Source organism: Natator depressus, chromosome 5 (genome assembly GCF_965152275.1).
Source record: "Natator depressus isolate rNatDep1 chromosome 5, rNatDep2.hap1, whole genome shotgun sequence".
Classification (NCBI taxonomy): domain Eukaryota; kingdom Metazoa; phylum Chordata; order Testudines; family Cheloniidae; genus Natator; species Natator depressus.
Genome location: NC_134238.1, coordinates 90,100,093 through 90,124,401, shown reverse-complemented (window position 1 = coordinate 90,124,401; position 24,309 = coordinate 90,100,093). Strand labels below are relative to the sequence as shown.

The window sequence follows — 24,309 nt, the reverse complement described above, 5'->3', positions numbered from 1 at the left end:
AGACCAAAATGTCCATCTAGCCCAGTACCCTGTTTTTCGACAGGGGCCAATGCCAGGTGCTTCAAGTGATGCATCCCCGGTCGCCCATTCCCAGCTTCTGGCAAACAGAGGCTAAGGACACTATTCTGACTAATAGCCATTGATGGACCTATCCTCCATGAATTTATCTAGTTCTTTTTTTAACCTTGTTACAGTCTTGGCCTTCACAACATCCTCTGGCAAAGAGTTCCACAGATTCACTGTGTGAAGAAATACTTCCTTTTTTGCTTGTTTTAAACCTGCTGCCTATTAAAGTCTCATACATTATTTCCTGGAGCCCCCGATGTCACCCCCAACATGCTATAAAAACTCCAGAACCCAGCAGGGGTAGGGGAAGATTTGGGGCTCTGGGTGTCAGCTGCTAAGCTGAGGGGGGGAGAGGGAGCTCAGGGCTTCTGCCTTATGGCGGGGTGGTGGGGCTAGGGGCTTCTGCCCTGTGTGGTAGCAGTGCTCCAGGCAATCCAGAGCCTGTAAGCAAGTACAGCAGAAACCTTGTACCCCTGTGCCAACCAGAAACTAAGTTCGTTGTACCACAATAAAGCCAAACTAAAACCATCACTGAGAGCGAGGGCAGGCAGGCAGAAGTTATTCCTGCTCCCTGCTGGAGGATTACCTTTCTCTTTACCTTTGGTGGCCAATTTATCCCTGCTTCAAAGAAAGAAGGGCATCTAACAATTGATTTGAGTACAATTCTGCCAATCAGCAAACAGAATCTTCCCTCCTCCCACACAAGGCTAATCAAGAGGTGGGGTGGGGGATAATGAGTTTTGTCTCCCCTCCCCTTGCTTCTCAAGGCCCATCAAATTTGGAATAAATTAGCTACCTGTAACTGCTGTGAAGTTTCTGCCAAGTTTTTCTTCTTTTTAAAAGCAGCAATCTCTTCATTTTTAAGTTTGAGAATTTTCTGCTGTTGCTCTGTCTTTAACTGAAGTTCCTGTAAGTAAGAAAGATAAAACTATTTTCCTAGCCTCCTTGAGTCTATTGTCATCACATTTAGTTTTTTTCTGAAGGAGCCCATGTCAGTATATAAGATATAAGATTTTCATTCCACTAATGGAAGCTGTATTGTAATGGTAGGAGATGGACAGTAAAATAAAAAAAGCATGAAGAAGAAGAAAGTAATTTGTAAAAATTGTAGGTGAAAAGATTTTGTATGCATTTTCATTTTTCCTACCTTGAACGGCATTCCTTATATTTATGGGAAGCCTTACAGTTATGCATCATGATCTATGAGAAAGTAATGGGGTGAAACTGTACTATATGCTTATCCGTTATACAGAAAAGAAAGCCTCTTACTTTGATTTGCTGTTGGTCCCTTGCAATCTCTGCCTCAAGAATTTTCTTTTTTTCACTCTCCTCTCGCAGTCTTTTCTGTAGCTGGGCCTGCTGCTGCCTCATATGATTCACAGTCTGCTCAAGTTCTGTAGCCCGTTTCTCATTTTGGGTGGATAATGATGCCAACTTCTTAGTGTCCTGCTGCTTCTTCTGTAAGACCTGAATTCACATGGCATATTTCAGTCTAACAGCATGAACACTTAAAGAAACAAAAAACACATCTTAGGACAAATACCAGTAAACAAGTCCACTGATATTTGCACAGATTTAGGATTTAGTGTGGTATTTTGATAGAAGACTTGTGCTACAAAGCAGATAGTTTGCAAAACAATTTAAAGCATTCTCCCTAAGTTCTTACCAACTGCCAAACACCATGGTATGTGAGCACATCCATGCTATCCAATAATCTCTTTTTTGTGCACCTTTCTAGTAAGAAAATACACTTCTCACATAAGGATATTGTTTGATACATGCAAGTACCAACTATTGGTACATTGAGGGCCTGATTATCTACTGTAATTACACTGACTTCAATGGAGTCACATTGGCATAAAACTTGTGTAACAGAGCAGATGATTAGGCCCCAAGTGTTCTATGGGATAGAGCAGTAATTCATAACTCCTAACGACAAAAATCAAAAACTACCTGCACTTTTAATTTAGCTGTATCCATTTTCTTCCGAAACTCTTTTTGTAACTTGGCTTTCTCAGCAATGTCTCTCAGCTCCTTGTTCTCCAGCTCCTGAAGCTGCTTTTGTGTTTCAGCTAATTCTATCTTGGCTTGCTCACCTTCATGTTCCAGTTTAGTTATTTTCAAAGAGTACTGCCTGCTTACAGACTGAGCATCATTGCCTTAAAAACAAAATATTACAAAATTGTTTGAAAAATTGCGTTATTGAAAAAAAAAACCCGCTATTTCCAAATTCCATATGAAAATCTAATCCTTAATTATACATCTAAAGAATTTATTACTACTTAGCATTTATTTCTGGTAACACCCACAGCGTACCAGACACGTTCCAATCAGAAAAAAAGGCATAGTTCTTTCCCTAAGAATTCACAATCGAATACCCTAACAAACAGGCACAAGGCAGGGGAAGGCGTACAATATACAGATAAGATGCCAGATGTTGATAGGCCTCACCTGGATAGTACAAAGTATTTATAGCCCAGTTACCAAAAATAGACAGACTATTCTCAGTAACACTCTTATTATTGGCAGCTAGTTTCTGGCAAGCGTCAAAGTAGAAGTAAAAAGAACGAGGAGTACTTGTGGCAACTTAGAGACTAACAAATTTATTTGAGCATAAGTTTTTGTGGGCTAAAACCCACTTCATCGGATGCATGCAGTGGAAAATACAGTAGGAAGAGATAGATAGACAGACAGATAGACACAGAGAACATGAAAAAATGGGTGTTGCCATACAAGTATAATGAGAGTAATCAGTTAAGGTGAGCTACTATCAGCAGGAGAAAAAAAAAAACAAAAAAAAAACTTTTGTAGCATGGGGAAATAGTTTTACTTTGTGTAATGACCCATCCACTCCCAGTCTTTATTCAAGCCTAATTTAATGGTGTCCAGTTTGAAAATTAATTCCAATTCAGCAGTTTCTTGTTGGAGTCTGTTTTTGAAGTTTTTTTTGTTGTAGTATTGCGACTTTTAGGTCTGTAATCAAGTGACCACGGAGATTGAAGTGTTCTCCGACTGGTTTTTGAATGTTATAATTCTTGACGTCTGATGTGTGTCCATTTATTCTTTTACGTAGAGACTGTCCGGTTTGGCCAATGTACATGGCAGAGGGGCATTGCTGGCACATGATGGCATATATCACATTGGTGGATGTGCAGGTGAATGAACCTCTGATAGTGTGGCTGATGTGTCCCCATGCTACAAAAGTTTTTTTTTCCTCCTGCTGATAATAGCTCACCTTAAGTGATTACTCTCATTATACTTGGTATGATAACACCCATTTTTTAATGTTCTCTGTGTATGTGTGTGTGTATATATATATATATACACACACACACACACACACACACACACCCTCTACTGTATTTTCCACTGCATGCATCTGATGAAGTGGGTTTTAGCCCATGAAAGCTTATGCTCAAATAAATTTGTTGTTAGTCTCTAAGGTGCCACAAGTACTCCTCGTTCTTTTTGCTGATACAGACTAACACGGCTACCACTCTGAAAGTAGAAGTAGATCTTCAAGAGGAATTTGAATGCAGCCAAGTTCAAGAAGGCCATTCCCTCTGTAGGACATGACATGGAAAAAATACAGAGATATTTATGGAACAAAAAATCATTAGGAAAGCACACCAAATATTTAATTAAGGTATTTAATGAATGTATGGTGGGGCCCCAACCCACATCTGGGGCCCCAGGTGTCACGATAATACAATTAGTAAACAATTATTAAAAAAAGTGACAAAAACTTAATGATTTTATAATAGCCCCCACTGATTAAGATTAATGACATATTAATTACCAACAACTAGGACAATTAAATAGCTAATCCTTACTTTCTTTCGTACAGTAGAACCTCAGAGTTACGAACTGAGTGGTCAACCACTCACCTCATTTGGAACTGGAAGTACACAATCAGGCAGCAGAGACAAAAAGAAAAAAAGCAAATACTGTACAGTACAGTACTGTGTTAAATGTAAACTACTAAAAAATAAAGGGAAAGTTTAAAAAAACTGACAAGGTAAGGAAACTTTCTGTGCTTGTTTCATTTTAATTAAGATGGTTAAAAGCAGCATTTTTCTTCTGCACAGTAAAGTTTCAAAGCTGTATTAAGTCAATGTTCAATTGTACACTTTGGAAAGATCATAACATTTAGTTCAGAGTTATGAACATTTCAGAGTTACGAACAACCTCCATTCCTGAGGTGTTCATAACTCTGAGGTTCTACTGTATATGTTTTGAATTAAAATGTGCTTTACACAAGTCAGTTACCTGTTTTTACTATTTCTTTAATGAGTTCCTCCTTCATTTTGATGTTAAGTGCAAGTTCTCTCATCTTTTGCTTGGCCTCGGTGAGTCTCAGCTCTGAATTCTTTAATTTCTGCATGTTTATTACACGACTCTTACGGTGGCATTCAATCTCTTCACCTTGAAAGAAAGGGGCAATGCTGAGAAGAAAGATCTGGAACATGCTATATATCCAGAGGACAAAATCCTGGCCTATTCTCTGCATATACACTGGGGAGGGAATCAGAAAGACAGGATACAGGGAGTCTCTTCCTCACCACCTGCCATCTGCACAAAATCAGGACAGGATACAGAGTAGGAGCACTAAGTTGGGAAAGAAAGGTCCTTGGCTAACATACCCACTGATGCTCCATGACCCAAAGGGGAGCGAATAATGTACTTACAGCCACATGTGGCCTTCTACAAGTTGCTTCGCTTTTCTGTCTCACTTTATCTGTGAAATAGGGATAATACAACTTACCTCCATCACTTACAAAGGTGTTGTGAGGATTAATTAAATATCTATACAATGCTCTGGATATGTGGCACACTATATAAATGCTAAATATTATTTTTAAAGCACCAACCAGTAAGAACATGAATGTACTTCACAAAAAAAGTATTTAAAAACAATTCCAGATGAGGACATCAAAAGTATTTTTATTTTAAAGTCCATGTTTGAATGGAAAAGATTAACAACACTAAAAATGTACGTTTTCATGGTGTGACACAAGCATATGTTAGTATCTCATAATTTCCATTTGTAATTGTTACCTGTGACAGTGTCAGTCTGCAGTATGGTTTCATTTGATAAATTGGACTTGTGCATTTGGAACTGTAGATCAGTCAGTTGAAGGGGAGAACAAAGAAGAGTCTGTTTTCGTGTCCATGTGCGGTTTATGGAACGCCTAAAAAGAAATTAAAAACCAATCCATATTCCAAATTTATGATTTTTTTAAAATTTCATACCAGATTATATAATCCTAATGCACTAGGTCCCGAATCTACAAAGACTTGCACGTGTGTCGTAAATCTACTTTTACCACCACCTGCTCCCTTCAGGTCCTGCAAGTAGATCCTTGGATCAAGACATACTTATTAAAGTGAAGAGGTGTTCAATCTAAAGCTATGTTAAATGGAATAGAGTAGGTCATTAGCAATACCTATTGTGTTCACTTATTTTGTGATGTCAGGAGGTTCTACAAATTTACATAAAATGACACTGTAAACTGGCTTCATGATATGCCAGTATTTGGCAGTAATATAGCTCTTTCTGAGTGAAGGCTTTAAAGACTGAATAAAACAACAACAAAAAGATTACCTAAATGCTGATTTCTTTTTGCTGTCTGCGTTCCTTTCTTCTTCATCACTATGATCAGAGAAGTGGCAGTGAAGGACTTCATCTTGGTCTTCTATATGACCCAATATCATTTGCCTGCGAGTCTGAAATCCAGCCATTACTCGGGCCAGTGAGTAAGGAGGAGGGCTGGTGTGTACCTTCCAAGAGACCCCAAAAATAAAACCGGGGGTAAAGTCATTTGCAGAAAGCTAGGAATATTTAGGGCTGATTTTTCAAATGGACTTCTGTGACGTTATTGACATAATCTGGAACCGTATAGATCATCGTTGCAACCAAGGTCCTGTAGTGGCACCAAATCTTACATAAAGGGGGTCAAATGAGGTGTCTAAGACAAGGTTATGGTTTGCTGATTATGATTATGCTGTCTATATGTGTGTATCATTTTTGTAGTTGAAGTTATGAATATTGGCTCTATACTGTCTGTATTTCAAATTTATGCTATGCTTCTGGGTGACACCCCAGACGAGTTGGTGTCAGCTCTGCCTAGCCTGCTTGATGACCCATTAAGGACCATCAGCTATACAACTGACCCACTGAGAGAAGGCAGACACGCCTTGTGACTCAGCAAGGTATGCAGGGACATGCCTATGGACAGAACTCCGAGGTTTTTCCATGCCATGTGATGGACAGCTTGTCTTTGGCACAAAGAAAGAAAGACCACATGGCAAGAGACTATAAAAAGCTGCTGCAGCTCCTCCATCTTGTCTTCAGTCCTGCTTCTTACCTCTGGAGGAACTTTGCTACTCTGAAGCTTTGAACCAAGGACTGAAAGACCCATCCCAGCTGTGGATGTTCTCCAGAGACTTGATTTGAACCTGCAGTTTATTCTATCACTGCTGCAAGCCTGAACCAAGAACTTTGCCATTATTGTATATAATTGATTCCATTTAACCAATTCTAGCTCTCATCTATATCTTTTTCCTTTTATGAATAAACCTTTAGATTTTAGATTCTAAAGGATTGGGAACAGCGTGATTTGTGGATAAGATCTAACTTGTATATTGACCTGGGTCTGGGCCTTGGTCCTTTGGGATCGAGACAACCTTTTTTCTTTTACTGGGGTATTGGTTTTCATAACCATCTGTCCCCATAATGAGTGGCACTGGTGGTGATACTGGGAAACTGGAGTGTCTAAGGAATTGCTTGTGTGACTTGTGGTTAGCCAGTGGGGTAAAACCAAAGTCCTCTCTGTCTGGCTGGTTTGGTTTGCCTTAGAGGTGGAAAAACCCCAGCCTTGGGCTGTAACTGCCCTGCTTTAAGCAGTTTGTCCTGAATTGGCACTCTCAGTTGGGTCCCACCAGAACCAGCCTCGTTACAACTTCATACACAAATCTGCTAACACCTGCACTTGCATGCGAACAATGAGGAGGGTTGTGCAAGTTTTCTGGATTTCTTTTTGGAAAAATCTATGGAGATACTTTTGAGAATTTGGTTTCAACTGTTACAGAATAGGATACTGGCAAGTCAGTACATAGCACTCTTTTCTTGGAATTAGTACAGAATAAATATATCATTATTAGTAATTATTTGTATTTTACTAGCACCTAAAGGCCCACTCAGGAGTGCAGCCCCTTTGTACTGGAGGTTGTACAAATACATTTGCACCGGATAAATTGGTGCTGTGTACGTTGCCACAGATCAGAAATTAATGTTTCACACTCTTTAAATTTGATATAAACAGAAAATGTCAATGCAACTGTTAGTATCTCCTTTCAACTCTTGTACCAAAATCAGAATAATTACAAAATGAAGGAGAAAAATAAAAAATGTGTTTAGTCATTACCTTTCGGGACTCCAGTCCCGTAGCCATATGAATGGAATGTACTAAACTATTAGTGAGTGGCACACTATATGGTCTTCTTGCAGATGTCACAGCAGCTGGCCCATCTCCACAAGCACCTCTGGATACTGAAGCTGTAGTCACAGTAAGCTTCTCTAACTTATCTTTCAGCTGATCAATAAGGAGTTGCTGTTCCACCATTTTCTCATTCTCAAAAAACAAAAACAAAAAAACCCTGTTAGGTGCCAGCTCTACATTATATTTCACATTACTCTAACCACAAACACATTGGTTTGAATGGTAAAGCTATTAGCAGGGTGCTGTGTTTGGTGTAGCACACTGAACCTAAATTCTCTTGCAAGGCATAAGTTTATGCAATGCACCAGTGCTAACCTGAAATAGAAAATTTGATGGAAGTGCAAAATCTTTGAATTCTAAAACATATAATTTTAATTAAATTAATCTAAAAATATGCACCGCATAATGAACAAACTTCAAGAAGGTTTGTTAAAAACATCATTAACCTTTTCAAACAGGCCCATCTCAGGTATGTTATACAAGAAGATTAAAAGAGCTGGAAGGGATACTTATGAGTCCATATTTGCTTTATTAATGCATAATTGGAAAAGAACAAAATATGAGTCAGCCAAAATTGATATTCAAAATGGAACTTACAGCCTTGGAGCCTGATCCTAAAGCACGATGTGTATGTTTGCTCAACAAGTAGTTCCATTCAAGTAAGTGAACTCATATAAATAAATGTACATAAACATTTGCAGGATCAGGACTTTGGTTTGATCTTGCCTGCCCCACACAACTCTGCCAATGATGCTAGTCTGGAGAACCTACTTATCTGCCTTTCCCACAACAGTCTTTGTGCATTGTTCAAAACTGCCCCTTATTCAGAAGGCATCATCTCTGAACTGATCCATAAAGTAATTATCTGATCTTTCTTCAAATCCCTCACCAAGATCCACATCTTTCATAACACCTACAAAAACTGGGTAACTAACAGTGGAGAAGTTAATATGACAGTCAATAAAAGACAGTCAATATGAAGATATTTAATTATAAAACATATATAATATTGTCCTATTTTGATTGTTTTCTTTCTTACTCATCTGAGTCTGAGCCTTTCCCTGCTGCCTGTCCTTTGCCAGAGACTTTCCCTGCTGTCGGAGTCTTTCCCTGCTGTGGGGAACGGCTCTAGCAGTGGGGAGCTGCTTTCCCCGCCTGCCAGAACCTTTCCTTACTGCCAGTCTTTTCCTGTAGTGGGAAAATGCTCCAGCAGTGGGGAGGCAGCAGGACACTGCACAGCTCAAAATAGGAATGTAGACAGGAAGGCCTGGCTTGGGCGAGCAGAGAACCGTGTAGGCTATGTAGCTGGGTACATATCCACACCCTTCACGCAGATCTGTACTCTCCTTTCCTGTCATATCTCAGTCTACACTGCTACTTAAACCCATACTGGATGGGGGTACACGTCACCGAAAAAAAAGCATGCAGCGTAGACGTAGCCATAGACAAGCTGTGTCCTCCTGATGCTGCCTGCGTATGAACAGGGGGATCACAATGAAGACAGTCTCCCTGCTCTTACTTCTGGTGCCTGGCACCACACTGGCTCATAGCAACCAGGAGAAGCCACTGCAGGGGAAGTCTTCCTCAGACCCTGATTCCCCAGGATGGAGCAGTCTCAGTATACATGGAATCTTTGAGAAATTTAGCTGCAAAATGCTTAACAAGTCTCTACTGATCATGTGCAAACTTACAATTTTCAAAGGATTAAAACTTGGCCAGATTTGAATGTTTTTTCCATGGGAACAACAGGGCAATCCCCTGCCAAATTTCACGTCCGTGCTCCAAAACACAGTAGCAGTAGAACTTATCAGCTAAATGTTTGTAAGAATTTCTTTTTAACACAGAAAAATAATTTATTTTCCCCTAACTTCATTCTCAAAAATGACTGAAATGTTTCTGCTGAAATGAAAATAACTAAATAAATCAGACACACACAACATGGAAAATTTTAGTCCAAATGGTTTAAGTTTGGAAAGTTTATAAGCTGTTGAAAATAGGGTCTTATAATGGGAAGTGTCAGGCAACATTCAGTTGCTTAAGATATGATATTTGCACATAATACCATGTGTATGTACTGCAATTTACTTTTACAGTTCTGATCCAATTTGAAGTGCCAATCAAATCACATATTCCTGTGAATGCTATTAAAAACTATTTGATTCATAGAGTTGATTTTTATTTTTATTTTAAATAGAAAGGGATGGTTTAGTGACCTTACAAGTTAGCCAGGAACTCCAAAATTCTAATCCTGGGTCTGCCACTGTCTTGATGTGTGACTTAGGCAAATCTCTTAACCTCTGTATCTTCACTGAAAACAGATGTGTTTTTACATCAAAATGGATTTTACGCTGAGAAAGCTATCTCAGCATAAAATCTCAGTGGAGACAAGGCACAGGTAGTTTTTACCTCAGTGTAGCTAGTCAAGGTAAAAACGACCTGTGCCTCACCAGAAATTGCAGAAAAGGAAGAGAAGGAGCAAGAGAAGAAGAAGGTGATAATTGGCTTACTCGCCTTTTATGTCACATTACTCAGTGACCTGCTCATAAGGCATCAACAGAGGGAGGAGGAGAAGGGAAGATAAGATGGGATAAAGACAGAAAAAGGAGAATGAGGAGAATAGCACTGATTCTCCCATACTTGGAATATTTACAACTTATTTTCTTCATAAGTTTTAGGGGATTTGTGGATCTTATGAGATCGTCAATTTTAGGAGAAATATATTGAATATTCCATTTGTAATCTGATGGTCCTCTGGCTACCAGACAATTGACTAAACCCATCATAATTATTTTATTGAGAAATGCTCCAAATGGAGGGGCAAGTAGTGTCTCCACTATGCTACCCTGATTCCTGTGTTAGCAAATCTTCCTATATATTTAGGCTGAAATCCTGTCCCATTGACAAAGCTCCCATTAACTTCAATTAATTTAGTGGTGCCAAGATTTCACCTCTAAACTTTTTAGTATTATAATACAACGGACATTTCTATAACCCCTTCCATCCAAAGATCTCAAAAAGCTTTACAAATATTGAAGAATTAAGAGACACTACTCTCCAGTACTATTGGTAAATATTACTGTTCTTATTTTACGGATGGGACAGGGAACAAGTGACATTAAGTGATTCACCTAAGGTCATGCAGTAAGTCTGCAGTAGACTAGAATACAGATCTCCTGAGTCTCAGTCCTGTATTTTAGCCACTAGACAAAGATAATTTTCTCATAAATGGTCACAGTTATGCAATCTAAGGAATAAATAGTACAGCCTGAGACAAAATTCTCATTGATAAGAAAATAATTTGCTTGAGGGCTGCAAAATATGGCCCAAATTTTAATAACTATAGTAATTACTGCATTCTAATATGCATCTTATTTGAACCAAACTTACACAGTAAAATGTGCAAGAGGAAAACCTACCTGTAATTTATTTGTTTCTTGTGCCTCTTTAAGAGATTCCAGATGTTCTTGGTTTTCCTGTATCAATGTCAGTATTTGATCCTGTAATACCTTCAGCTCAAGCTCCTTTTGACTGAATACTTCTTCGTCTGTAGCTAAAGCCTGCTAGATAACAAAAAGGAGATGGGGTGAGGATAGGAAAGGTGTTATTCTGACAACAGAATAATGAAGAGATTCTTCAGATGGTGTTAAGAAAAGCAGATCTGAACTGCAAAATTTCCCAAGGTATACCATTGGTAGATTTTCCATAAATGATGTGCTGATTCTAGTAGATCTTGACGATGCAGTATCTCTAATTATTCCCTCAGTATTATTCATCATCTACTTACTTTTTTTTTGATAAGTTCCTTTCTCCATATGGCGGGGTGGAATAGGCCAAGAGGCCCCCAGCTGGAGGCCTCAGGGTCCTGCCACACCTTTCCCAGAAAAAGAGCAGTAGAGAGGTCCTCTAAGCTTCTTAGACAGATTGAGTGGGACATGGTGAATCTGGGGACGCTGCAAGGGGCTAGCCAACCAGTATAAAAGGAGCTGTAGTGCAGACCAGAGTCAGTTCCTTGCTGGAGCTAGAGGAGTTCAACTGGTGCTCTTGACTGGTCAAAGAGAACTGCAGCACCATGGACAGCTCAGTGCTGGCAGGGACTGGGGGGAGCAAAAAGGAGCTCCTGGCTGGCTGCTGGGCCTGAACATAGAAGAGCCCTAAGGTAAGGTTGAAGGATTGGTGAAGGCTGGGGCCATGTGGAAGTGGCCCAGGGAACTGAAAACACTTTTGTTAAAGGGACACGGTGGCGTGTGGCTGCTATTCTTAGGGTCCCTGGGCTGGGACTTGGAGTAGTGGGTGGGCCCGGGTTCCCTCCCCCACCACCATAGGCCACTGGGGAAATGGCCTAGAATTGGACAGTGATAAACCCCAAGAAGGGGATCTGAATTACTTAGGGGCCCAGCTAGGTCAAAATCATTGCCTCCAGGGAAGAAGCCCTGGGAGTACGGCCTGGTCCTAGGGCTAGGACTGTTTAAAGACTGCAGTCACACCCACCTGAAGGGGACGCTTGCAAGAGGTAGGTGCATGCCATTACACTCCCTAAGAGAAATGTCAGTAACCAGAACTACTGTATGCAGTGGTATATTAATACAATGCTGCTTTCAGCATGCATTAAAATTCAGTCACAAGATCCAAGCATTTTAACTGCAAGAGTAGTGCAAATCTCTCATAAAATAGTTAAGAAACTAACACTGCCTTCCTTGTTCTACAGCTGTGATGATAACCACATGAATAAAGTCAGAATAGGCCTGAAAATTTCTTTTGATGTCTTTACAGGTGTATGAGCCAATGTTGGTCTAAGCAACTTCCAGAGTGCAGACGCTGCAGTAGCTGCATAGTGTACTTGAGCTCTGCACCCATGGATGCTTGGTAGATCCTGAGGGGGGAAAAAAAAAGTCTCTCTCTGATGAGGCTATTACACCTAACGGGCTCCCAAAACCATTCTTTTCTCAGAGCAGATTCATAGAGAGTAACTCCACCCCAATTATCACATATTGCAATTGAGCACTGGTGAATGACTCCAGGAAAGCACAGAGCATGTTCAGTGCCTCAGCTGCAATTACAACAAAGACTAGGTACCTCTCCAGCTAAATGACAATTAGCCAAAGGACCCTTAAAAAGGAACAGCTTCAAAACAGAAATACCATCCAAGAAAAGAGATTGTGGGTGGAAAGGGGTCTGAGAATGTCCCACCTAGTAATTATGGGGATTGATGATTCACAGCTCAGATCGAACCACGAACAGAGGCGTACACAACCTCCCAATAAAAAAACCAAAACAAAAGTATGCCCCTTCCATTGAACTGATGAGGGATTCCCCAGGACTACAGCAGAGAGAAGGGCGTTAGATAGGGCATGTACGAGGCTGATTAGGGGCCAGAGGTTTGTTGAGCTCTACATCTAAAAAGCAACTCTATCACCCACATGCAAAACAGGCCTGAGTCATCTGGATGATCCAGGACTGGTTAGCCTGGTTACAGCTGTTCTACCTACCTCTTCCTGCCAAATACACTGAGATGGGCCAATTGTTAACATTATTTAAACTGATCATCCAAGCGATTTATGAACCATTACAAGATAGAACTTTATTCTGACTGTGTGCATCAAAGCACTGAAGTGTCTCTATCACTTCAAAAGTTAACTGACACTTCAATTTCCTGGCCCACATTGGACCTGTAACTTCATTCAGATTCCAGGCAATCACTGAAAACCAAGAATTCTCCACTTCATATTCTGACCTGACTTAATTAATAGTAGAGAAAATAACAGCTAATAATAAAGATAAATATGCATGTTGTGGGCGAGATGTGAGAATAAGTAGTATGTTGTCCATTTACTTCCTTTTTGATTTTACATTCAAATACCAGAAAGCTGCACTCTTATGTATATGAAAGAAAATACAGCTACATCAAGAAACTGTTACAATAAACTATGCTTCACTGAGGAAGCATATTTTGACAAATTGAGCTAGAAATCTTAGAACATTTTTCCCTGCTCTACTATATTCTTGTTTATGTTGTATAAATATAGTTTAGCCACTGCTAAAGAGGCAAAACAGGATAATTCTCCGTGCTTGAAACACAGCAACAAGAAGGAGGAGTGGTTTGCCTGGCAACCTTACCTGTAAGCAATTAAACATGCAGCCTAGACTCTCCAGAGAAGTAGGAGGTTTAAAATAATCCAGAGGGGGAAATCACAAGCAAAGAGAAAGATCATTCAGAGTTAAAGGAAACAAGAGTAGACGCATATGTTTCCTTTTAAACAAATTATAAGAAAGCAATTGGAAGACATAATTTATATAGGCATTTCCCAAGAGAGTCTATAAACCGCATCAGAATTCATGTGCAAACCTCAAAGTAGGTTTCCCCAACAAAACATGCATTTTGTTGCACTATTTATAACACATAGGAGCACAGATTCCTTCAATCACAAGATATAGACTCAGATTAGATTATTGTTGTTGACCTATTATTAATATTCTTATTCTTTTAATGCCACTTTCAGTCAGTTTTCAACTCTTGATTCTTAAGTTACACCATTAACTTTTGATTTGGTTAAAGCTGCATGGTTTAGTGTACTTTTTATTATCCATACAAAGCGTGTTAACATAACATTGTTTCCAAAAGTTCCACCTGCTAAGAGGCTGTCCCCCAAAAAGTTATGTATGTTTATCATGTAATATTTTTGGGGGGAGGAGGGGGAAGTCATGATTGAGATGGCAAAGAGCTCGTCTCTCTCAGCAGGTCATTGTCTAGCACTATTATGAGCTGAAAGGCTGCAACCTTATGTCTGCCTCTGAGAAAGAGCTGTTCAAAGTTGCCAGCACAAGAGTTCCTCTCTCTCACCTCCTCCTAGATAGCAGTCCTGCTGGGAATCTCATACCTTCTTCAAAATTCTCACCTCAGCAGGAGAATTGAAAAGAAATGTTATGGCACCAAAAAGCAGAAGGCTGATATGTAACATAGAAGTACATGTCCAAGGAGTGCTATGATAAGAAAACCTGTGAATAATGGATAACAAGAAAAAAAAACTGCAGTTTTGAGAAACACTATTTTTTTTCTTGAGTGTTACAGCTCTCAGTCAACTAAGGATTTGACAATTAAAAGAAAAACAGCTTTTTGTCAGGTATTTTTATTTTTGAAGTAGGCCTGTTAAGCAATTAAAAATTAATTGTGATTAATCGTGCTGTTAAACAATAGAATACCATTTATTTTAAATATATTTGGATGTTTACTACATTTTCAAATATATTAATTTCAATTACAACAGAGAATACAGAGTGTAAAGTGCTCACTTTATATTAATTTTTATTACAAATATTTGCACTGTAAAAAACAAAAAAAAATTTTTAATTCACCTCGTAAGTACTGCAGTGCAATCTCTTTATCATGAAAATTGAACTTACAAATGTAGAATTATGTAGAAAAAAACTGCATTCAAAAAGTAAAACAATGTAAAACTTTAGGGCCTACTACAGTCCTACTTCTTGGTCAGCCAATTACTCAGACAAACAAGGTTGGTTACAATTTTCAGAAGATAATGCTGCCTGCTTCTTGTTTACAATGTCACCTGAAAGTGAGAACAGGTGTTTGCATGGCACTGTTGTAGCTGATGTTGCAAGATATTTATGTGCCAGATGCGCTAAAGATTCACATGTCCTTTCAGGCTTCAACCACCATTCCAAAGGACATGCTTCCATACTGATGATGGGTTCTGCTTGATAATGATCCAAAGCAGTGCGGACTGACGCATGTTCATTTTCATCGTCTGTCAGATGCCACCAGCAGAAGGTTGATTTTCTTTTTTGATGGTTCAGGTTCTGTAGTTTCCGCATTGGAGTATTGCTTTTTTAAGACTTCTAAAAGCATGCTCCACACCTCATCCCTCTCAGATTTTGGATGGCACTTCAGATTCTTAAACCTTGGGTCAAGTGCTGTAGCTGTTTTTAGAAATCTCACAGAGGTACCTTTTTTGCGTTTTGTCAAATCTGCTGTGAAAGTGTTTTTAAAATGAACATGTGCTGGGTCATCATCCGAGACTGCTCTAACATGAAATATATGCAAAATGCGGATAAAACAGAGCAGGAAACATACAATTCTCCCCTCCAAGGAGTACAATCACGAACTTAACTGATGCATTTTTTTTTTAAATGATCATCATCAGCATGGAAGCATGTCCTCTGGAATGGTGGCCGAAACATGAAGGGGCATACAAACGTTTAGCATATCTGGCATGTAAATACCTTGCAACGCCAGCTACAAAAGTGCCATATGAACGCCTGTTCTCACATTCAGGTGACACTGTAAATAAGAAGCAGGCAGCAGTATCTCCCGTCAATGTAAACAAACTTGTTTGTCTTAGCAATTGGCAGAATAAGAAGTAGGACTGAGTGGACTTGTAGGCTCTAAAGTTTTACACTGCTTTGTTTTTGACTGCAGTTATGTAACAAAAAAAGGTCTACACTTGTAAGTTACACTTTCACGATAAAGAGATTGCACTTCAGTACTTGTATGAAGTGAACTGAAAAATACTGTTTCTTTTATCATTTTTACAGTGCAAATATTTGTAAAAAAATTATATAAAGTGAGCACTGAGCACTTAGTATTCTGTGTTGTAATTGAAATCAATATTGAAAATGTAGAAAAACCTCCAAAAATATTTAATAAATTTCAATTGTTATAAGTGTGATTAATTTTTTTAATCATGATTAATTTTTTTGAGTTAATCACGTGAGTTAACTGCAATTAATTGACATCCCTATTTTGAAGGATAGCTTTTATTATTCTTGCGAAGGACTGGCTTAATAATAAGTACTAGGTTAGACACTGATACTTGACACTACAGTGTTGAGGCCAAGTAAGTAGGTAGAGTGGATACAACTTGGCATCAGATGATCTATGTTGTCAACTTGTCTAGGGCTTTGATACATTGAGTTATATTGGTGGGATATAAAATGAGATTTCTCAGTTAACTTGACAGCTTCAGTTATCACTGTAAAGGAAAGAACTAACGGATGAGAGGTCATCATACTGTTATTCAAGCTCTTTAAAGCTGTAATGAAAACTCATTAGCCCGAGCATAAAATCTATTTGCCCACCTCTAACACAATGATGATTAATGTTTTAAATCACCTATCAAAATGAATAACTCACCCAGGTGAGCAGGCAAACAGAATTTTGCAATGCTGCTATTATTTAACTAGATCAAACGCTAGATAAAATGCAGATGATAGGGTTAAGTATTTTAAAACTTTTGAAGTCTAATGTGAATTCTACTAGTGGGCTACCCTTTCATGTAACAATACTTAAATTAATAAGTTATAGTTTAATACCTGGCATTTTTTTAGTTCCCTCTTCAGTTGAAGAATTGTAATATGATGTGGCTCCTCTTGGTCGCTTCCAATTCCACTATCAGTTCGTGGCACGACGAGAGCTACCTTCCTTAGCTCCTGTGCCATGTTGATCCAATCCTGCAGCTTCTCTTGTTGACGCCTTGTTAGGCTGGCAAAGTCATTTAGTTCAACTAGAAAGGGAAACGCTTCGTCTATGCAATTTCTGTAGTTGAAACATTCCACCTGAAGCTGGGAAAGCTGCTCCTCAAGAGAATGAATTCGAGTCCTATCTTCACTCATATCCTGTGATCCCTGGCTAGCATGGCTCATTACACTAACCTGCTGATTCTGCAAAGCTTCCCGGAGCAACTTGATCTCAAGTTCCATTTCATCAATCCGGTCCCGCTCAGGGTTGTAGTTTACAACTGGTTTATTTCTAATATTCTTGGCTCTGTTGGCATATTTGAGGGAATTTAAAGACTCATCAAAGTCAGATGAGGACGGATTTATACATGTTATCATGACCGTCTTGGCGTTTCCTCCTAAGGAGTCTTTCAGAATACGAGTAATTTTAGCATCCCTGTATGGGATATGTACACTTTTTCTCTTTGGGTCTCCAAGAGCACTTATCACATTTCCCAAAGCCAACAAGCCACTGTTGATCTGAATTGATTCCTTGAACCGTTCACCAGTGTTCCCTGTTTTTGTCACCCTTTCTGATCCTGCCAAGTCCACGAAGTGAAACTTAGAAGCAATGATCTGGCCTGATCTCAGAGATAAATCTTGCGCAGCAGCTACATTTTTCAGAGACTGTGTAGGTCGTTGCTGACAAATATTGATGGTAAAAATAGCATGAGATCGGCTGGAGTGCTCATTCATTTGTGTCGTACCTGTGTGGCGAGCTGCATTCCCACTTTCTAAAAGGCTCATCACTTCATCCACGCTTTCCACTTGGAAATCCTTGGCACCAACAATCACTACAAACATCAAGCCCAAGAAAGCATGAATAATGTGTTAACACTAAGTTCTCAGCAGAAGTTTACAGAAAAACAGTTTTTAGATAAAGTCATGAATAGTCAAACTAATCCACAAAAAAAAACACACTAAAAATCCAGCAAATAAAATTAGCTATAATAATGTGTACAAGTTCACATTAGCATATGAGCTCACAGCAAATACCTACAAGAAAAAGTTATATTAATGGAAGCACTACATACAGTATATTAAACCTGTAGCACATGTATAAAATATATATGTACTATTAAAAAAATGCATTTTTACCTTTTTACAAAAAAGCTTGTTGAGACTTTATTTAAATCAATTCAAAAAACAACAAATGCAAGGTTACAGTGAAGACTTTAAACAAACAAAAGATAGAAAATTCAAAGTTATGGTTCTCACAACTTTGTCACTTTATACCTATATATTTGTATTATTGTCTATCAGCCTAATACAACAAACGCTTACATTTGTGAGTAATTTTACTCATGTGAGTAGTCCCACTGAAGTCAATGAACTATTCAGAGGCTAATTTGCAGGATTGGACCAGAGGGTATTAATGTTTATACTTCATTACATCTAGGAAATATGACCAAGTAACACTTACTTCAAGCAATTAATTTGAATTTCCTGACTACTGAGCTCTTCAAATGTCTACATGCAGGTCTGTGCATACACAAAAGAACTGAGTGCAAAACTGGAGGACAAGATGATGCCATACTGAAAAATTGGGCCCCATATGCAAGGGAGCATTGTGCCATGTTGCCTTATGAGAAATTAGGAAAAAAACAGTGTATCCCAGTGGTTCTCAACCAGGGGTACACATACCCCAGGGGGTAGATCAACTCATCTAGATATTTGCCTAGTTTTATAACAGGTTACATAAAAAGCACTAGCAAAGTCAGTACAAACTAAAATTTCATACAATGACTTGTTTATACTGCTCTATATACTATACACTGAAATGTTAGTACAATATTTATATCCCAATTGATTTATTTTATAATTATATGGTAAAAATGGGAAATTAAGCAATTTTTCAGTAATTATGTGCTGTGACACTTTTTTTATGTTTTTTTTTTTTGTTTTGTATTTTTATGTCAGATTTTGTAAGCAAGTAGTTTTTAAGTGAGGTGAAACTTGGGGGTATGCAAGACAAATCAGACTTCTGAAAGGGGTTGTCAAGGTTCTTCCCCACTCTGAACTCTAGGGTACAGATGTGGAGACCTGCATGAAAACCCCCTAAGCTTATTTTTACCAGCTTAGGTTAAACCTTCCCCAAGGTACAAACTATTTTACCTTTTGCCCTTGGACTTTATTGCTGCCACCACCAAGTGTCTAACAAATATATAACAGGGAAAGAGCCCGCTTGGAAACGTCTTTCCCCCCAAAATCCTCCCAAACCCTACACCCCCTTTCCTGGGGAAGGCTTGATAAAAATCCTCACCAGTTTGCATCGGTGAACACAGACCCAAACCCTTGGATCTTAAGAACAAGGAAAAAGCAATCAGGTTCTTAAAAGAAGAATTTTAATTGAAGAAAAAGTAAAAGAATCACCCCTGTAAAATCAGGATGGTAAATACCTTACAGGGTAATCAGATTCAAAACATAGAGAATCCCTCTAGGCAAAACCTTAAGTTACAAAAAGACACAAAAACAGGAATATACATTCCATTCAGCACAGCTTATTTTATCAGCCGTTTAAACAAAACAGAATCTAACGCATATCTAGTTAGCTTACTTACTAAGTTCTAAGACTCCATTCCTTTTCTGTTCCCGGCAAAAGCATCACAGAGAGAGAGAGCACCTTTGTTTCTCCCCCCCCCTCCAGCTTTGAAAGTATCTTGTCTCCTCATTGGTCATGTGCCAGCGAGGTTATCCTAGCTTCTTAACCCTTTACAGGTGAAAGGGTTTTTCCTCTGGCCAGGAGGGATTTAAAGGTGTTTACCCTTCCCTTTATATTTATGACAGGGGTACAGTAGCCTGGAAAGGTTGAGAGCCACTGGTGTATCCCATGTATACCACAGAATTTTACTTCATTTGAAAACATTTCTACAGTCAATACATTTGCTATCTTTGAGGATGCTGTCATAGCAAGCTCAGAATAATTAACTACAAAGAAGCTATGTTTAATTCATCAGGGCAAAACAAACAAACAAAAATCCAAAATGTATAAAAAAATTATCTTAATGGTGATAAAGGTTTCATGCTTGAATAACTTAAACACAGCTATATGGAATTTTACAAACTTGACCTGGTCTAAGAACAAGAATGAGAAATCTCATTTCAAAAGGATAATTCCCCCCCACCCCAGTTAAAACGGACTGAAAATAGATGCTTATAATGGAAATTGCTTCTCAGCCATAACTAGAACACTGTGGTAGCGATTCTATAATATGCTGCCTAAGGACCAAGGATTTTCTGAACAGCTTCCATACCTCATAGGTCTCTGTTTAATTGGATAGTTGAAAATACAGAAGTAATAAAGAATATTACTGTCTGAGATAGATTTTCCCCAGGATTTTACTGATGAATGGAAAGAGCTTGTCATAGAAGGATATGTGGTCAACTGAGGCTGATTAGAAATTTACGTGCTTAAATGTTTGTACTAAAGAAGAGTAACTGATCCCTGCACAATAGTTTAAAATTTACTGATGGATTATTATTCAAAAACCCGTGCTCCACCAAGAGCATTCTGGCATTCATCCATTTCAAAGCCACGAAGACCAGCAGTTTATCTCAGTATCACACCATTCAAGATGAACTTTACATTTATCAATAAAATGTATCCCTACAATAGACCTCCCCTCTTGTTTCATAATATCTGTAATTAATAAGTGCTTTTTCTTTTAAGAGAAGACAAGAACATTTGCATTTGCTTTCATAAACTTGCACTTAGAACGAAATATTCTACAGGAGCAATTTAATAAATTTTTGAGCTCAAATAGGCTTCTCTACCTGTGTTTCCCTTTTCATCTTCTCTGATGTGTAAATCTTTCATAGAAGTCTCTAACTCCAGCAGATCTCTGAGTTCTTCCTTGTAGACCTCTATATAAGATACTTTCACACTGAAGTCAATATTATGGTTTTCAGAGATGCTCTGAAATAGTTCCTGTATAGCACGGGGAATGATACCTTTTTCATCCTCTCCAACCGATGCTAAAATATAAACAGAAACGTCACCAGACTTGCAGTGAATATATCTTTAGTATAAACTATAAAGTTTAAACTTCTGAAACATGAACAAAAGTCTGTGGCCAGTAGCGCTAAGCCACCCATGAATCTGAAGAATTTAGTCCTGTCAAAAAGTCACAATATATCAATACTATTGAATGGCTGAATATTTGTTTACAATCCTTAACATAATCAAGCTCCAATAAATTACTTGTTAATATAAACCGGAGGGCAACATGATGGGTGGTTCAGTAGTCAAATGCATCACTATTATAAGCCTATATTTCTCATGAGCCACATTTTACACTCAGTGATTACTGATGGCCAGGACATTGCACAATTTTACGACAACCTCAATTTTCAGTAGATACCTCTTGCTCCAATAAGGGCACAACAGTAGTTCAGTAAGTTCCCATGTGCCGGAAATAGGAGACAATATTTAGGAGCACTTCTTGTTCTTTCAACCAACATATGGCTCACCAATGCCATGTCAAACTCCTGCTTTTAAATATCAGAAAGGATCTCAGATGTTACTTATTCCACAGTATGGAAATTGGTTGGGCGTTGATGAGAGGCTTCTGAGTGGCTCACACCTTCTAACCAAGAAAATTAGAAATTGTCCCATCTAATCAGTGACTCAATAGGTATATATGAAAAAAATTGCTAAGCTTTGAACAGCTTTGTACTGTGGCACCTGCTATTTAATGCTTCTAGGTAACTCAGGCTTAATATTCAATAACCATGGTTAGTCAAAAGATGACAAGAAATTAAAAGAATTAAGAATAAAGAGGATTTTAATTTTTAAACAGCAGGAGTCTAATCTGGAATCTTGAACCACAAAGACATTGAAATAAGAAATGTCTTACCATCTTATTTTCTATTATAAAATTCTACAGCAGCAGCATGCTCTAACAGGAATAGAATTCCAATAATAAAATAATAATAATAATAAGTCTGATAACTCAGAATGATGATGGTTAAGAGAGTTGTCATTACTGGCAAAATTACCCCAGAAAAGATCAGATGTTTGCCATTTTAAGCCAAAATTCTGATCTCTATGATACTGATCTCATACTAAAAGTGTATCCTTTTTTAGGCCATCAGATGAAGACAGAGGGCCAAATTCATAGGTGAGTCTAAAAGGAATCTAAGGTGGTGTACTTCCTACCTCCTGACATCCTCAACATGTAAATGACAATAACTTCAAACTTCATTACACTCAGTTTGAGTCTAAGGAGAGGCTACATTTGTGTAATTTTCATGCTGAGGGAACCAAAAGAAAGTGTATATTACAATGGCCTAGACTCACTCATATTCACTGATATACTAATGCTAAAATAATATTTTCTCAACTCTTACTTTAGATAAAGATGTAAGCAGACTCTACATTGTTCAGAACGTAGTATTCAGACTCTCATGGTGCTCAAATGAATTATTTGAAGAGCATAAAAATATTCTGGGCACTCAAGTACTATAGCGATGGATATGCTAGAAATACCTAAAGTAGATTAGATAGATTTGCTCACCATTGCTTTTTTTAGTTAATACCTAATAAAGTTAAGAGCAAACAGGTTAAAATAAATGAGATCTTGATGCTCAAGCACAGGCTGGGATTAAATTTGGAAGATGAGAGCAAATAGTTGCACATCTAAAACAATCCTATTTTAAATGTGGGTCAAATCCAGAAGCTCCAACCAACCTCATATCAGTGGCTGGCACTGACAATGTTGGGGGTGTGTGGAGGAGGAAAAGCACTTCATATGACATTTCTCAGGGTTCTTGAGTACAGTCTAATTTAAGGTAAACCCCTGTTCTGGATAGCTCATCTCACTGATGTTTAGTCAGAAGAGTATATTAGTTTATAGCCGTGTTCTCTATTAGCCTTTTAACTGTTTTCTGTCAGTAGCACAGAGCTTAGATACTGTGGCAATGAACACTGTAGAAACTTCTCAGATATAGATAGACTGTAGTGCTCTCTATGCTGCATAGACACATTTGTTGGAATTATTTATTGCAAGTGGAGCCAGCCCAGTGTTCTAATAGGAAAAGTCAATCAAGCAGCAAAAAACAAACAAAAAACCCCACACACAAACAAAAACCCAACAGCCAGCCTGAACAACTATTCGCCTCAGGTGTTTAAAAATACACCTGTAAAATATAGTTATTTCACAACTATCACATAGCCTTCCATGTATTATTTATTTGGTTTAGGCAAGTACACTAGTCACAAATCACAAAAACAAATTAAACTTTCCAAAACATACCAATGTGACCTCCACCAATGGTGTACGTCTTCCCAGACCCTGTCTGTCCATAAGCAAAAACTGTAGCATTATATCCTTCAATCAAAGACACCACTAAAGGCTTAATGCAAGTTGTATAAACTTCATCTTGGGTTGAATTTTTGCCAAATACAAAATCAAACGTGAAGACGCGGTCTTTCCCAATGATAACTTGTTGTGTGTTTGGGACCAGTCTCATGCATACTTGATGGTTGTGAAGAATCTCTTTGGAAAGCAGAGGTCTTATTCTTATGGCAACTTTAACTGGAATCTCTTCCATGACAGCCTCCAATTTTAACACTTAACCTGAAAAATTTTCTTATGGTTCTTGTCTTCACAGCATTCTCAATCTTCTGCATCTAAGAAACAAAGTTTTCTGAAATACACAGTGAACAGAAGTTCATTTCCCAGTGACTTAGTTAACTAAACTGAGTGAGTTTCTGTCCTGTAAAAATGGCATAGAAGGCTCCAGTCCCATATTGCTTCAGTTTATAGGTAATTTTTCCCCCCTCTTAATTACCAGACCAGCAAATTCGACCTGGAATCTGAAAGTCAAGTGATCTTCTTTCTGGACATGGCATGATTACATTAAGTCAGCTGTTCTCAAACAAGGGGCATTCCCCCCTAGGGAGGCTTGCTAAACTTTCTATGCGGGTACAGCGAGCCTTCCCGTTCACTCACAGGGTTACAACACCACTCAGTGAAATTTAGCCCATCTGCCACACCATCTGGCAGTGGGGTGGCTAGGACAAATTTCACCGAGTGGTATTGCGACATAGCGCAATGCCCACTAGCACTCTTCAATGCTGAAATTGAGAAATACTGCCCTGAAAACTTTGTGGATACTAAGGCATGTGCTTTTAAAAGGTTTCCTAGCCTATGCACAGTTACCATGATTAAAGGACTGATTTATTTCTAGTAGAATTCCCTTTATTGGAATCAATGTATTAATAGCCCCAATT

General features: G+C 38.5%; 1 protein-coding gene across 5 annotated transcripts in view; it reads right to left on the bottom strand.

Moving 5' to 3' along the window:
- The window catches only part of KIF27 (kinesin family member 27), a 39,677-nt gene that overhangs the window by 12,525 nt on the left and 2,843 nt on the right, over positions 1 to 24,309 (bottom strand). For 3 of the 5 annotated variants that reach the window (XM_074953183.1, XM_074953184.1, XM_074953186.1), the window contains exons 3-13: positions 23,330 to 23,706; positions 20,850 to 21,050; positions 16,893 to 17,869; positions 10,985 to 11,128; positions 7,494 to 7,700; positions 5,672 to 5,847; positions 5,125 to 5,258; positions 4,336 to 4,491; positions 2,020 to 2,225; positions 1,336 to 1,533; positions 863 to 973 (exon numbers count right to left, since the gene is read on the bottom strand). In XM_074953183.1, the coding sequence (XP_074809284.1) occupies positions 863 to 973; positions 1,336 to 1,533; positions 2,020 to 2,225; positions 4,336 to 4,491; positions 5,125 to 5,258; positions 5,672 to 5,847; positions 7,494 to 7,700; positions 10,985 to 11,128; positions 16,893 to 17,869; positions 20,850 to 21,050; positions 23,330 to 23,627 (2,808 nt within the window). In that variant the 5' untranslated portion in view covers positions 23,628 to 23,706. Of the gene's footprint in view, positions 1 to 862; positions 974 to 1,335; positions 1,534 to 2,019; positions 2,226 to 4,335; positions 4,492 to 5,124; positions 5,259 to 5,671; positions 5,848 to 7,493; positions 7,701 to 10,984; positions 11,129 to 16,892; positions 17,870 to 20,849; positions 21,051 to 23,329; positions 23,724 to 24,309 lie in introns of all 5 variants that reach the window. The other 2 variants (XM_074953187.1, XM_074953185.1) reach the window with 2 other exon arrangements.